This window comes from Thunnus albacares, chromosome 4 (genome assembly GCF_914725855.1).
Source record: "Thunnus albacares chromosome 4, fThuAlb1.1, whole genome shotgun sequence".
NCBI lineage: Eukaryota > Metazoa > Chordata > Actinopteri > Scombriformes > Scombridae > Thunnus > Thunnus albacares.
Genome location: NC_058109.1, coordinates 17,167,289 through 17,182,873, shown reverse-complemented (window position 1 = coordinate 17,182,873; position 15,585 = coordinate 17,167,289). Strand labels below are relative to the sequence as shown.

At 38.7% G+C, this 15,585-nt stretch overlaps 1 protein-coding gene across 1 annotated transcript; it reads right to left on the bottom strand.

The window, feature by feature from the left end:
- Positions 1 to 6,528: 6,528 nt before the first annotated feature.
- LOC122980946 (twinfilin-2) lies at positions 6,529 to 15,091 on the bottom strand. The gene is made up of 9 exons (XM_044349408.1): positions 14,719 to 15,091; positions 10,458 to 10,636; positions 9,437 to 9,532; positions 9,205 to 9,309; positions 9,032 to 9,046; positions 8,669 to 8,794; positions 8,418 to 8,568; positions 7,793 to 7,914; positions 6,529 to 7,278 (listed from the first exon to the last, which is right to left on the bottom strand). Exons 1-9 carry the CDS (start codon positions 14,813 to 14,815, stop codon positions 7,111 to 7,113), a joined length of 1,059 nt encoding a protein of 352 aa, XP_044205343.1. The 5' UTR covers positions 14,816 to 15,091; the 3' UTR covers positions 6,529 to 7,110.
- Positions 15,092 to 15,585: the final 494 nt, after the last annotated feature.

Here is a 15,585-nt window from a genome sequence, read left to right as displayed (position 1 = left end):
TTTGGTCAGGAGCCAAAGCCACTCAGTTTCTCCCTCTCAACCCTAAGGCGCCATCTCAGAACAGGATATGAGAGAATGGGACCCCGTGCCTCAGGTCAGGTCCGAAATTGGCCATGGACCCAATACTGCCAACTGGATCAGGTCCAGGAAACACCTGGCACCCAGACTCTCTGGCGTCACCTCAATCACAGATAAGTGCTACATCCGAGTCTTGTGGAGCAGCGGTATCATCAGCCGTAGGGGTGGAAATGTGTAAAGTAGGCCGGAAGTGACTTGAACTTGCAGAGATCCATAGTCTAGGTGGCTGAGTGAAAAAGGGAGACGAACAGCGAGTACGCTGGGGTTTTATAGTGGGAGGATGGTGTGTGGTTGCTTCCTTCTGTCCTTACTAGATGTTGAGTGCAAAGATCTGTCTCAGGTGCCAAGGCGGAGCTTTGAAGGGTAAACCAATAGCAAAGCCCGTTAGAGGGCAGAGCACATACAAAATAGAACCACTGCTTAGCTCAGAAAAAAAATTGTCAATATAATACCGTTACAGCAACAATAAGGTACCGCCAATCAGTGAATTTGAATTATATTGAATAATATTAAATTGTGAACACATTCAAATCCACACAAAACAATATTTAAACAAAAGCTAACATGTAAAAATTAAATGCACAGAAGCTCCCCCTCACACAAGAAACTTTGCTGAAAACAATTAAGTAACGTTAGCATGTAATTCCTGCTATTTGACTGCTGTACAGGACCAACTGACGTTTGTAATATTCAGAACGTTAGTGCACTGAAAATGCATCTCACTGATGAAATTGCTCGGAAACCACCTGACTATTACACTATCATCTATTTTACATGAAATAGCATGGGAACAAATAAAGTCAGTTTAAGACAATCACATGCAGTATAACATTACAAAACAAACGTGCTTGTCTATATAAAGCAATTACAGTCCTCGTAAAGCATTTTGTGAATGTTTGAGCAATGTTTGAATGCTTGGCGTGATGGCAGTGTTTCTAAGTGAAGGGTGTTGTACTTTATTTCAATCCCCAAATGCATAATAGGCAGTTTTGTCATGTTCAGATTCTGGGAACATTAAAGATTAGCCATCTGGATGATCTCGTTTGGTAACTGGAGAACATTTTATAAGGTAGGCTGGAAGTTTACCAAGAATCCAAAGATGAAAATGAACCTCCCTTTCTCCATGTTCTCAGTAATGTCCCATTTTTGTTTTCATACCTGAGCACAATTTTATATTTTTGACTGACTCATTTTGACAAGATTATTGCACTCACGACAGTGCAAGAGAGGAAGGATCCGCACACTTAAAGTCCAAATTGTGGTTGTTGTATTTCTGGAGTTTCCTGTGAATTTGGACAAAGGCTGCAAAAAATACCTGTGACAAGTTCCCAGAGTGTTACATCTACTCCTGCTGTCTCCCCTGACACTCCCTCCACATCTACTTCCATGTTATCCTAACTGTCACTTAATGACAGACAGTCACAGTGGCTCCCCTCCTCTTCTCCCTGTGTGTGTGTGTGTGTGTGTGTGTCTGATTGTTTGAGTGGAGACAGGTGTGCCGGAGTCAGAGCAGAGCACCACCAGCTGAACCTCATCCTGTAATCAACCCTGCCTATATATTCTCAGCTCTGCCACATCCACTCTGCAAGATTGTAGTCTCTGCTTGAGTCAGTGCCACGCTTCCAGCTGTTTGTTCCTGATCTTATTTGCTAGTTGTTTGTTGCTTCATACACAGTCTGAACCTTATTCCCTCTTCCCTGCAGTTCTGTCTACTCTGCCCTCTGGCCCCTGTCTCCTGGACCTCGCCTCATTTTGTCTGCTCCACTCCCCTAACCTGGACCCACCAAGCTCCATTCTTCACCTTTAGATCTCCACCTGGCTCTGATGTGAACTGTTCCCTGGGCCTCACCTGGCTGAATAACCCTGCCATTCTGAAAATAAACACCCTTTCATTCCAACCCTGTCTCTGGCCTGTCAGTGTTTGCACTTGGGTTCACCTGCTTAATTGCCACTTGACACAGAGCACAAAGTGACGTCTTAGAGTGTCTTGTTTTGTCCGATCAACAGTTTTAAACCCAAAGATATTCAGTTTACCATCATGTTGGACAAAAAAATAGAAAATGTTCACATTTGAGAAGCTAGATGCAGATCATTTTTGCTTAAAGAAATTACTTACATGATGAATAGATTATTAATATAATTGCAGATTTATTTTCTGTAGGTGAACTAATTGTTTCAGCTCCAGTTTGAACTTTAGCAGCTTCAACTCTGAAATGCATTTGCCACATGTACTTGCATAGAAAAGCACAATTATGCTCAGTTTAATGTAATTATAAGCTTTGAAATTCCCATTTATCAAACATTTGCCTTGATGAAGGTCTAGTGCTCGAATGTTTGGCTTTATTATTAAATATTTATATTGAGCTTAAGTGTGCAGAGTCTTCTTTTTTTATTTTTGACTTAAAACCCATTCCTTTCTTGGATTTCAACCATCATGTAGATTCAATTATAATGATGTTATACTGTACTGATGCTGGAACTAGAGGCATACAGAGGCAATTATAACATTATCTGATTTATCTGGCAACAAAGGTCATTTTGGGACACTTCCTAAAATAAACGGGATTAGGTTTTACACTTTTCATCCCCATGTTTGTCATTCCTGTTTTTAATAATCTGAGCTCTCCAGTGAAATGTAGCGAACAACCTGTGACAGTTTAACTATCACATCAGTCAAAACTTACATCCTCTTTCCTTAGGTGCAGCAACACTTGTGCATCTCCAGTTTCAGTGTAAATATTTTTTATATTTGTTTGCACAAAATGGTTTGGTAGTGTAGATATCCCATTATGGCCACATATTACTATTGGTAGCTACTTTTAACACCATTTTAAAGCAGATTAAAGCAGATTAAACAAGGGAAAAGGCACTGCATAACTATTAATTGTTTGCTGCTGTCTCCCGATTCCATACTACATACACTACTAAATGTAAATAATATGCATGATTCTTTTTGCAACAAGTGCACAAAAATGTGTATAGCTTACTGTTTTATACTAATCGGAAGTGTTACAAGAATTGCACCAGCAAATACCAGCAGTTGGAACATTACTGCCTATTGAATAAAATATTCCCTCAAAGATCTTCTTTGTTTTGTTTTCCAAGATTTTCCTAAAGTTGTCTCATCACATCCATACACAAATTAATTTTAATTATTTCCAGCTGTGGGCAACTTTTTCATTTCTGTAATGGCATTGGACTGCAGGACAATAGTGCCTGTCAGCACCTCACTCCGCAAATCAACACCACACACGCCACATATTTGCATCCTGATATCTTGAATGTGCTAAACTTTTCCTGTGTGAACACGCTACTTACTCAGAACTCACTAAGAATTATTATGTGGAATGATGATGTGGGAAACAATGAATAACTGTTGTCGTCTTCCAACGTAGGGGAAAAAATAGGGGTTTCCAGAAGATTCGAAGAAAAGCCTCTAATGCCTGGAGTCAGCAACATAAATTCATCCGTTGTACGTTCGCAGAGAAAACCTTATTCATCAACACAGCTTTGTTCACTGGGAACATGCCTGGAAAGAAGCGCTGAGCAAGGCTGTCTTTTATTGAAAAAAAATGCATCCAATGATAGAATTTAAACTTAATGATTATCTGATTAAGTTTAAAAAATCTCAGTTTTTATTGTCCCTTTGCATATGGATACGGTCATGCAGGAGGACTAAAATGTTGCGCTTATTTGTGCAAATTTTTGAATTGATGTAAGGCCTGATGTTTAAAATGTAACAATACTTTTTTAAGTGGTCACTGAGTAATATTAGCCCCCTCAATAGAAAGAAAATAAAAACAAATAATCGCCTATAAATGTTTTAAATCAATTATCTGTCAAGACTTTTTCAGCCAATTAGTCGACTCAACTACAAGTAAAGAGGAATCATTCTTCTCAGTACTAGAGCGATCTCGAGACCTCGAGTGACCTTGAGTATGTAGTCCAGTGTCATCTGTGCTTTGCAGCAGTGTGTGTACGACACAGCAGAGGAAGGTTATGAAGGGAAGATGTTTACAGTATCTTTACAGATTACACCCCACAGCTGAGGTAACTTCAGTAGCTTAAAAGAACAGAAATCAATCTTTATCGTTTGATGGTGCACCCATGGTTGCAGATTTTTACTGTGCACTCAGAACACCCTGGCCAGTACTCCTGCTGAATCGATTTTTATGCAGTTAATTCAATACAGGGCAGTTTTTCAAATGCAGCAGACTCACTCTGCTTTATTGCCACGATAAGAGGGCGCTGACTATGGACTGGATGTACAGTTGATGGTTTAATTTACAAAAGCTCCGTGATAGGAGAACAAATTACTTTGGGTGACATTTTTCTTATTAGTTATCCCATGTTTATGTCAACATAACAGGTCACTAACAACATTGACTACATCCTAAGTAGGATAATTAGACATGTAAGAGGAAGTTTGTCCATATGCATTAAAACCTGTGTGCTGAATAAAAATACACAAATCTGAACCAAAAAGGTGTAATACCACACAATATAAACAAGATTTTATTTGGAATCTGCTTTCATATCACTTCTATCTTACAACAGTGTTGATAAAAAAAAATATGTATTTGAGGCTTTACATGGTTTGGTACAAAATGGTTTGGTAGTATATATATTCCATGATGGCCACCTGTAGCTATTGGTACACCCATTTTAAAGCATATTAAACAAGGGAAAAGGTGCTGCATAACTATTAGTTGTTTTCAATGTATAGTTTAACAACCCCAATTAATTGCTTTTGTTGGTATGCACTACTTCTCATATATTAATACATCACTGTTGTTTGGCACATAGCTGCTGTCTCCCAGTTCATAAGATAAGATAAGATAAGATAAGATATACTTTATTGTCCTTGAGGGGAAATTTGCCCTTGGCAATAGTTTCACATACAACTGCAATTCCATACTACATACACTACTAACTGTAAATAATATGCATGATTCTTTTTGCAACAAGTGCACAAAAATGTGTATAGCTTACCATTTTATACTAACAGGAAGTGTTAGAAGAATTGCACCAGCAAATATCAGCAGTTGGAACATTACTGCCTATTGAATAAAATATTCCCTCAAAGATCTTCTTTGATTTGTTTACCAAGATCTTCCTAAACTTGTCTCACCACATCCGTGCACAAATTAATTTAAATCATTTCCAGCTGTGGGCAACTCTTTCATTTCTATAATGGCATTGGACTGCAGAACAATAGTGCCTGTCAGCACCTCACTCCGCAAATCAACACCACTCCCGCCACATATTTGCATCCTGATATCTTGAATGTGCTTAAGATTTCCTGTGTGAACACGCTACTTACTCAGAACTCACTAAGAATTATTATGTGGAATGATGATGTGGGAAACAATGAATAACTGTTGTCGTCTTCCAACGTAGGGGAAAAAATAGGGGTTTCCAGAGGATTCGGAGAAAAGCCTCAGTTGCCTGGAATCAGCAACATAAATTCATCCGTTGTACGTTCGGAGAGAAAACCTTATTCATCAACACAGCTTTGTTCACTGGGAACATGCCTGGAAAGAAGCGCTGAGCAAGGCTGTCTTTTATTGAAAAAAAAATGCATCCAATGATAGAATTTAAACTTATTGATTATCTGATTAAGTTTAAAAAAATCTCAGTTTTTATTGTCCCTTTGCAGATGGATACAGTCATGCAGGAGGACTAAAATGTTGCGCTTATTTGTGGATATTTGTGAATTGATGTAAGGCCTGATGTTTAAAACGTAACAATACTTTTTTAAATGGTCACTGAGTAATATTAGCCCCCTCAATAATCACCTATAAATGTTTTAAATCAATTATCAATCAAGACTTTTTCAGCCAATTAGTTGACTCAACTACAAGTAAAGAGGAACTATTCTTCTCAGTAGTAGAGCGATCTCGAGACCTCGAGTGACCTTGAGTTTGTAGTCCAGTGTGTCGTCTGTACTTTGCAGAGACATGTGTGCAACGCAGCAGAGGAAGCTTGTGAAGGCAAGATTGCACAGATTACATCCTACGGATGAGGTAATTTCAGAGGCTTAAAAGAGCAGAAATCAATCTTTATCGTTTGATGGTGCACCCATGGATGCAGATTTGTTCTGTGCACTCAGAACACCCTGGCCAGTACTGCTGCTGAATTGATTTTTATGCAGTTAATTCAATACAGGGCAGTTTTTCAAGTGTGGCAGCCTCACTCTGCTTTATTGCCACGATAAGAGGGCTGAATGTACAGTTGATGGTTTAATTCACAAAAACTCTGTGATGGAAGAACAAATTACTTTGGGTGACATTTTTCTTATTAGTTATGCCATGTTTATGTCAACATAACAGGTCACTAACAACACTGACTACATCCTAAGTAGGATAATTAGACATGTAAGAGGAAGTTTGTCCATATGCATTAAAACCTGTGTGCTGAATAAAAATACACAAATCTGAACCAAAAAGGTGTAATACCACAGTATAAACAAGATTTTATTTGGAATCTGCTTTCATATTGCTTCTATCTTACAAACAATGTTGATAAAAAAATGTGTATTTGAGGCTTTACATGAGCGCTGAAACACTATGCATTAACACCAGTTCAGTACAGATTTATTGTACTGGTCTATTATATTGTAAACTGTTAATGTATTGTGAATCTGCTTTGAAATAACTCATAATAAAGGAAAAATCACACAGATTAGTTTCATATCATCAAGACCACTTGTTTTAGTTTCAACTGGACTATTTCTTTCTTATTGATTTTATAGCATTTTTCTAAGTATCTATATGTATTTGCCTGATTTGTCTGTGAGATTTTGCAACAAATTGAACAAGAGGAACAGATTAAGATAACTTAACGGCATATTTTCATCAAAAAAAACAACAAGATATTATATCACAAGTGTTTGCTGTGGTCAGTACACAAACGGCAGTGGAAACCAATAATGTGCTCTTTCCTCTGAGCCTGGCATGTGTTGGTGAGTGGGTGTGGGGAAAGCGAGAAGGCTGGAACTGCAGACACGTCCAGGAGAATTTTTGTCCACCTCTAACTGTTCTGTATGGTCTCCCCCGTACCCTTAATAAGGCGCTTGTGTCCCCTTTTTCCTGCCGGGCCACGGGGCTTAGCAAAGGCCTGTTTGTGGGCGTGCTGCTTGGGATGGACCTCGTCATACAGAAAGCTGTCTGTCAGTTCATCTCCATCGTCGATTTCCAACTGAACATAGACGGAAATAATGAAAATTAGCATGCAGGTGTACCCAGGTGCACAAAATGTAGTACACAAAATTTAGGCTATGTCCTGAAATCTGTAGGAGATCTTTGAACCTACATAACTTCATTAACTAATTATCAGTCAGCATGAGTAAGTTTGTATAAAACCTGGGTGGCAACCAAGATTATGTTTCAATTCTTTTGATCTTTTATAATTTATTTATTAATGGTTCTATTATACTGTATTTTCTGTAAATTCTATCCTCCAACTTGAAGATCTAAATGCAATGTCAAAACCTATCACCATTACTGAATATTTGTTTATTTTTGTAGGTCTAAGAGTAGTCATATTTGGGGGTTTTTGAGTCTAAAAACACTAAACATTCTCTAATATACCTACCACATGTAAGTTGTTTATTGTATAATGCAAGCTCCACCCAATATGCTAAAACCTCAGCTTCAGTACTTTATCTAATTGTCTACCTCCCTATCCATCCATATATCTATACATTTGTTACCTTTTTAGCAATTTCCAAATGGTAATCTCTCTCCACTTCTTCCAGTAATCGACTCTTGCAGCTAGAATACAGCATCCGCTCCTTGATGCTACAGCTGTACCCGGGCATGGAGTATATGAACACTATAGACAGGGAAAGAGAAGAAGAAATACCTTATTATAAGTAAATATTTTATGTTGATATAGATCACTGGTTCCATAAATATCAAGGGTCATTGGAGGATTAACAAGATAATAAAGACAAACATAATTCAGCTACATTAAATTATATTTATTTCTCATGTATTTTTATATTTTTTTTCTTGTGAAATGCTGGATACTTTCACCTCTTTAGGCATATAAAAACCCTCAAAGTGAACTATCCTAGAAAGTCAATTCAGACAGCATTTAAATTGGTCGGTTTAAATGCTGTCAATAAAATAAGCCATAATCTGTGATGAGGGTCACAACTCACAATTTGACAGTACTTCATTTTAATGGGTTGCAAACCTGATATGATATGGGATGCAATAATGGTGTCTCTGTGGTGAACTCTGGCATGTCTGTGGTTTGCTTGGTGGATGCACATTCTTGTGCTCCTGACGTAAATGTAAAAGGAGGAGGACAGGCAGAGATCAATGACATACCGACGGATTCCAGATAGTCTCCCTCGTGGGAGTGCTTGTAGAGGAAGAAGTGGTATCTGGGAGTGTCTTTAGGAACTCTGCAGGGCAAATCTCGAATTTCTGTCGGGTTGGAGTGAACCAGCTCAATCGTCTCCTTCTCTATGTCCAACCTCTAAAGACACAGTGAATGTCATTGTAAGTACACAGTATTCAGAGTTTGTCTACAGAAGTAAGAATATCAGAGGTTTGATCTATCAGCTCATTAGGCTCACCAGTTGTATGTAGTTGATGCGTTTTTGGGCGAGTTGCTGTAGGGCTCTTTTGGCCGTCTCCTGCAGTGGGAAAGCGAGGCCTTGAAGTGTCTGGTGCTTACTTTCCACGCTGATCTCTGTCTTCACCTGAGGGGGGCAGCAAGCATACACACAAATCTTGACTTGACTTGTCTCTTAAGGTGTCTAAAGAAAGATCCAGAGAGTGTTTAATAAGATAATATAACTGTACATTTTATGCTGTAATACTAATGTGTTTATAAGAGTTATCACTTATTACAACCAATAATTAAAGGTTCTCTCTGTGTGTTTTCTGAATTCACATTCAAATAAATATACACATACAGTAAATCATTTTCAACATACCTGTTTAACTCTGCCCTGAAAGAGAAAAAACAACAAAAAGTTCAGATTCAAACAGTGAAGCTTTTATTTAAGACACAAGCAGACAGCTGCATATGTTCAAGAAGAAGAAGTCCAAAAACAAAGCTACAGTATGTGCAATGATGACAACTGCTGAGGACATGTTGACCTCTCACCTCAGTGATTTTGATCCTCTGGAGCTCCTGTTCAGCTAGTGTGAGCGGGGCAGGACCTGAGCAGGATGACACATGACGCTGGTAGCCCAGCAAGCAGACGTCCTCCTAATGTTGCAAGCAAAACAAGAGGCCCTTTACAGGAAGTACAAGGACAAACGCCTCTAAAACACATCATCGCTGCAAAACAGAGAAACTGTCACAGTAGATTATAATGAAGTTAAATGGCTCTTACCTCAACTGTGCCAAACATCTCATACTTCACATGGCCACCGCCAAACTCTTTCTTCACTGTGGCACGGGTGGCAGCATACAGCATCTTCTGTTTCACCTGCAACCATTAGAGAGGAAAACTGAATGTACTGTTTGTATATTTGTTGCTGTCAGGTGAAAACTTATCCTTCAGAAAAGACTGAAGTCAGGACAGAATTAGATTAAAAATCTCAGATAGGTTTAATTAGGTATGATCACCACACTACAAACAAGACTGGTTTTAAAGGGGCATGCCACCAATTTTACACATCAACTTTTTGACAGAAAACTTGGGCGAGTAGGGTTGAAAGATGTTGCTGATTGACACATACTCTGGACTACAAGTCAGGATATCTTGCCCTTGTCTGCTTTAATTTTGACCATTAGATTAGCTATGCTAGCAGCATGGATTGAGGGACGGCAATGATGGTCTGTCAGTTTGGTCCAGACTGAAATATCTTGACGATTATTAGATGGATCGCCATGAAATTTGGTACAAACCTTCATTCTCAGCAGCCTCAGCTGTACTTTGTGTTTAGTGCTAATTAAAAAATATTAGCATGCTAAGGTCAATTATTACTCTTTGTATTGTGAATTTTTAATCCATGAAGGTTTTATATTTGTAAAACTTTCCCCTGAGCCTAGAAAAGCAATTATGCACCAGGTGAGCAATTTCCATTTGAGTGAATAGCTGCCATCTTCGAAGCTGGTAACCAGGTCCTATAATACTTCCATGCATTATATCTGCTCAACATCACCATGCTCGCATCATCATTGTGAACATATTAGCATTTAGCTCAGGGCCATTCACAAGGCTGCAGACTTTTACTCTTGTTTATATGTCTCTCTTAAGTCCCAAAACTTTATGGAAGTGCAAAACTAAATTGGTGGAATACCCCTTTAAGTTAAATGACAACTTGTAAATCTGCAGTTTTCTCCCAACAACAGCGATGTGTTTATGTATAGTATATGTTACAGAATGAAGAGGATGTGGTGTGACATACTGGAGACTGGTCAGGAGACCATGATATGAAGATCCACTCGTAGCCCTGTGCATTCTGGGAATCCAGGCGGTATAGGATGTAACAGGGCTCCTGGTCATCCAGGAGAGGAAGGAGGAAGTGATCATAATCCTGGTCCCAGCTCTGTTCTGGCTCTCTGTAGGCCCCCAGCACCAGCTGCTCTGAAAATCAGACCACCACTCATCACATACCATACCCCCCTACATGAACGGATCCAGAACTGACTGACCTAAACACTGAAAAGACTGACTATGACTAAGGACTGAGAAAACTTGAAGATACCAAGAACTGAACTTGTTACACCATAATGGACTCTTCTTCAGAAGAACTTAAGACATCTATATGGTTTATTAAGAGGTTGAATTGGTTTAAGTTACTTATTGTTACAATGTTTATCTGCTGAAATATTGTGGAGAAAGATGGGTTTTGTATAGATGTACTGTGAAACAGTTTAATTGCACCTAAAGAAGGTATATTTTTGTCAAAAATGCCAGCTTAGGTTGTATCATTTTTATTTTCTTACATAAGAAAAGTTTTAATACAATTGTCTCTTGAACCTGCTCTCTGGCTCCAGCTACTCATTGAGTCCTTTACTTATCTTCAACTCCCCCATGAACTTAGACACTGGTCCAATATTCCTTAAACTAGCCTGTGGTCATTAGGCGTTGCAGGGGTTACATAACAAATCATCCTCAGCGGTCTTGCCATAATCAGTATCAATCATGAGATTGGCCAGCAGCTGTCCTATGAATGCATCATTGATGATTTCACTTCTAAAAAATCTAGGAAGCAAAAGTTTTGAAGATGGTGATGATGATGATGATGATGTTAATAATGCAGCTAATTTCCTTAAATTAAAATAAGTTTTTTATATGTAAAAAGTAGCATTTGGTCTCATTTATATGCATATGGAATATGATTCAGATTTGGTGTGTATTCATGAGAGCTTGAAATGGGGGGTGGGTGGGGGGCAAACAAGATTTTGCACAGGGCCCCCCAAAAAGCTAGAAAATGGCCCGGCATACAATAAGAGTCACTCTGGTCCACAGTCATGATCAGTAGTAACGGATTATTATAATTTGATTATAAAAAGCAGCTGTAATCTAAAGTTATACTTGATATACATCAATTATGACGTGTTGGTTGGTTAAACGTGCTACCATGGAATAGTGCTTTCAGAATGAATGTTATTTTACCTCTCAGGTGTGATTATTCATATAGATTTGAGAAATAAATTTTTGTCTGAAATGTATTTACACAGAAATGTAGGATAAAAGAAAAAACAAACAAACCAACCAACCAAAAAAGTGTAGGCTGAAGGTTCAGCATATTGTCCATATCCATTTTACAATACATAACCTTGATGACAAAAACTAACACCAGTCAAAATGTATAATCTTAATCCTGATGCTCATTTTTATATTTGTTCTTTGGAGTTCATTAAAATATTTTAAAATATTTTTATACAATAGCTGCATGAAAATACCCTTTTCACTGAAATACAAAAAAAAATGTGTTTCTTAAACATGCATATTCCTCTTAAGTTATACTGATTTCCTCTCATTTTAAACAAACTTTAGACACTTTCAGGTAGTAATTTCCTTTTGACTTTATATATGATCTTTACCATTTTAACATTGACTAAGTCTCTAAATTTTAGTGTATGCATTTATGATTACATTACGACTAGTGTACATTCATGTGGTGGCTCCCAACCTAATCCATGTTGTCAAAAGGAAAAGAGAACAGAATCTCAACTCTTTTAACTTTGGTGAACTCTGCCAGTTATTTTCTCTATTAATAGGTTCCCCGCATTGGTCTATAAAATGTCAGAAAATTGTGAAAAAGCCCAAGGTGACATCTTCAGATTTCTTGTTTTGTCCGACCACAAATCCAAAACCCAAATATATTCAGTTCACAGTGTCTCAAAACAGAGAAACACTGCACAGCTTCACATTTGAGAAGCTGGAATTTTTGCTTGAAAAAATGACATACGATTAATCAATTATCAAAATAGTTGCTGAATAGTTTTCTGTCAATCGACTAATCGTTTCCCAACCAGTATCAAAGCTTCATTGCTCACCACTTCATGTGTAAAGTCACTTAGCTAAAGTCAGTCTCAAAACCTCATCTGAGAGTCTGTGAGGTCTCGCTGTTTGCTGGCTGTATTTGCTCCTTGTGCTGTGGTGAAAGAAGGCAAAGACCGACCTCTGGGTTAAAAATATTACTGGAGTTTCTGACTGAATTGACAGGACACTGGGTCAACTCTCTGAGTGGAGCCGTAAGAACCTAACAACTTAATGGAAACACTGACAGCGGGGATTAATGAAATACACAAAAACGTACACATAAACCTAAAGTTGGATGTCCTTGTGGGGTGCAGGGGGATTTCCTGACTGTCTCATGGGGCAGTTGCTATTCTGAGCTGCAACACATTCCAGCTCTGCACACATACATACTTTCCATCAGCCATTCTCTCTTAGTACCTGTGTTCATGGGACCATGTGAGTATTAAACTGCATGTAAATGACATATATAGGTGTTGTGCATTGTCTTTGACTTCTTAAAGTTTAAAACAAAGCTGTAAAATCGTAAGATATGAGTTGTCAGGGGTGAAAGGAAACTGAAGTGGCAGCAGTGATGAAATCGGCCTGAATGATCTTGTTTCTCTTTTGGAACAGACATCAAAGTGCTTTCGTAAGGAGGCGAGACGGACCTGGCACCCTTCTGCTGCCAGACTGTCTGTCTCTGAAGCTTGTCAATGTCGACATTAATACTTCAAAATTTAAGACCAAATATTTAATATGATACGCACAGTCCACAAAGATAGCCCCAAAAAGTCCCAGAATGCCTCTGTCATGAATCATATTACCGAGTGGCATTGGTGAGATACCAAAACAAAACACCACATGAACATATCAGTCCACATCCATGATCAGCTCCCTAGAAACCTTTTGCCTCACTGACCATTTTACATAGACTGCTCAGCTGACTGGCTGTGCCTGTTCTCTCACAGCTGAACAACAGCTGCCTCAATCCTTTTTTCCTAGAAGTTAGTCAAATAGTCTTTAGCAGTGGTGGAGACAGCCCCAGAGCTAAGCATCTGTTTTTCTGAAAAATACATTCCCGGGGATCTTTGAAAAACCCACAAGGTCGTGTAACAACGTGAACCATTGTTCTGAAATATATTTCCAGAATTGGTTAAGACTCTTCCAACCATCTGGATGGAAAACAAAGACATTTTTAAACCTTTTCTCAAGTTGTTTCTTAATGGAAAGGGGTAGCTGGTAATTACAAAAGTCTGTGCTCAATTTGTACAATACAAAAGGAAAACAAATTTAGGTTTTATCATCATTATATTTGTATGTTACATTGTATTATGCTATATTTCTCTTGGGTCATACAAAATGAGCAAGGATATGTCATTTCTGGCAAAGTTGCAACTTGAGAAATGGGTTCAAAATCTTTTTTTTTTTTTGAGTCATGCAATGGACAGAATAGTTTTGCATCCAGATGCTCAGAAGAGTCTTTAACAACAGTAACTGTTAAGTCTGGGTTTTTCAAAGATCACTGGTATTTTCAAAACAGCTAGCATTGTCTAAGTGCAAACTGAGGATGAATTTTCATTCTCAGAATATTTCAAGTAAGACGTTTTAGAGAGCTGAAGATGTAAAGTATTTGACAAGAAGAAAAAAGACCAGAGAAAAGTCTGAAAAATAAACACTTTTGTCCAGCAGAGTTTAGTTGTTTTAATATTTCCTACTTCGATAATCATCTTGTGACCCGGAGGGGCCCCGACCCGCAGGTTGGGCAACACTGGCCTACAATATTAGAACAAAGAGTTTTTAGCTCATGACAAAGGAACAGCATGACTGTTTTGGAAACTTTTCAAGCTGCACCAGAGGTTTGTGGGTGAAGGCGGATCTGTTTTGGGTAGGTGAGGTAGATGATGTTATGAAGGATGCATCTTAGTAAGAAGACGCGCTAGTGTTTGTTTTTAAAATGAGTGATTGATGAGTGTCAACATGTAACACACAAGCAGATTGTCTAATGGTTTTCTTCAGTGTTACAGCAATTGATCATGACTTTTCTACCATTCACTAATAAGTTAATCAAATATTAACCTCTATAAAACAGTGTGATATATAAAACTAGCATAATGATTGATTTATAGTTTACCTCCCGTCCCCTTTGGGCCAGCTTATTCCCATTTTTGATAGCTCCACTGTCCTGGGTCACTCACCGTCTTGGATGCACACTTTGATGAGGCGCACCGCTCCACCTCTTGCCCTGGCCAGAAACTCCCTCAGCTCTGGCGTCACCACTAAAGCTAGAAACATGGTAGGTCAAGCAGTCTCTTCCTCCTGCCAGGCGCTTGTAGCAGGTGTGTTGAGAGACGGAGAAGAAGCAATAGACGGGACTGGAGCTCCGCAGCACCAGGCCCAAATATTCAGTCCAGTCAAGAGACACTAAAGTCCAACCGAAGGAGCTGGACTGTAAAAAAAAAAAAGTCCTTTAAATCAGATTAAGTGACTGAGTGCTGTTCTGACTGTCGGAGAAGAGGATCGCTGAGTGTGTCTGGACTCTTTGACAGAGTGTGACAGTGTGTGAAGGGACATAGCTCATGTAACTAGGACAGTATCATGTGCACACAGAGAGGGAACCTGATCACCTCTATCCCAAATTTAGCTCCCACTGACTGTCCAGCCATGGGTGCTGGCCTATGAAACCCCCACCACCACAAAACCACACACCAGGACCATCACGGGAGGAGGAAAGTGTGACCTGCAAACCTAATTACCAACTTCTGGCCCAGCAACAATTTCAGTCAGATCTATTGTCCTGAGCTATTAGTAAAATTAACATGTGTGGCGCCTTCCCTACTGTTTCTGTCATTATTACAGTGACATGGACAGCACTTTTCTTTCACTTTACAACCTATTGTTTAAGAAAACAAAAAAAAAACTGTTTTGCTGTGTTTGACATATGAGTCACAATAATTTGGGTCAAAGTGGAAAAGAGCAAAATCAGCGGTTTCTTAGATCAAAAAGGAGAATGCTGCTGTGGAAAGTTAACTCAACTTCTCAACTTACTTCACATGACAACTGTG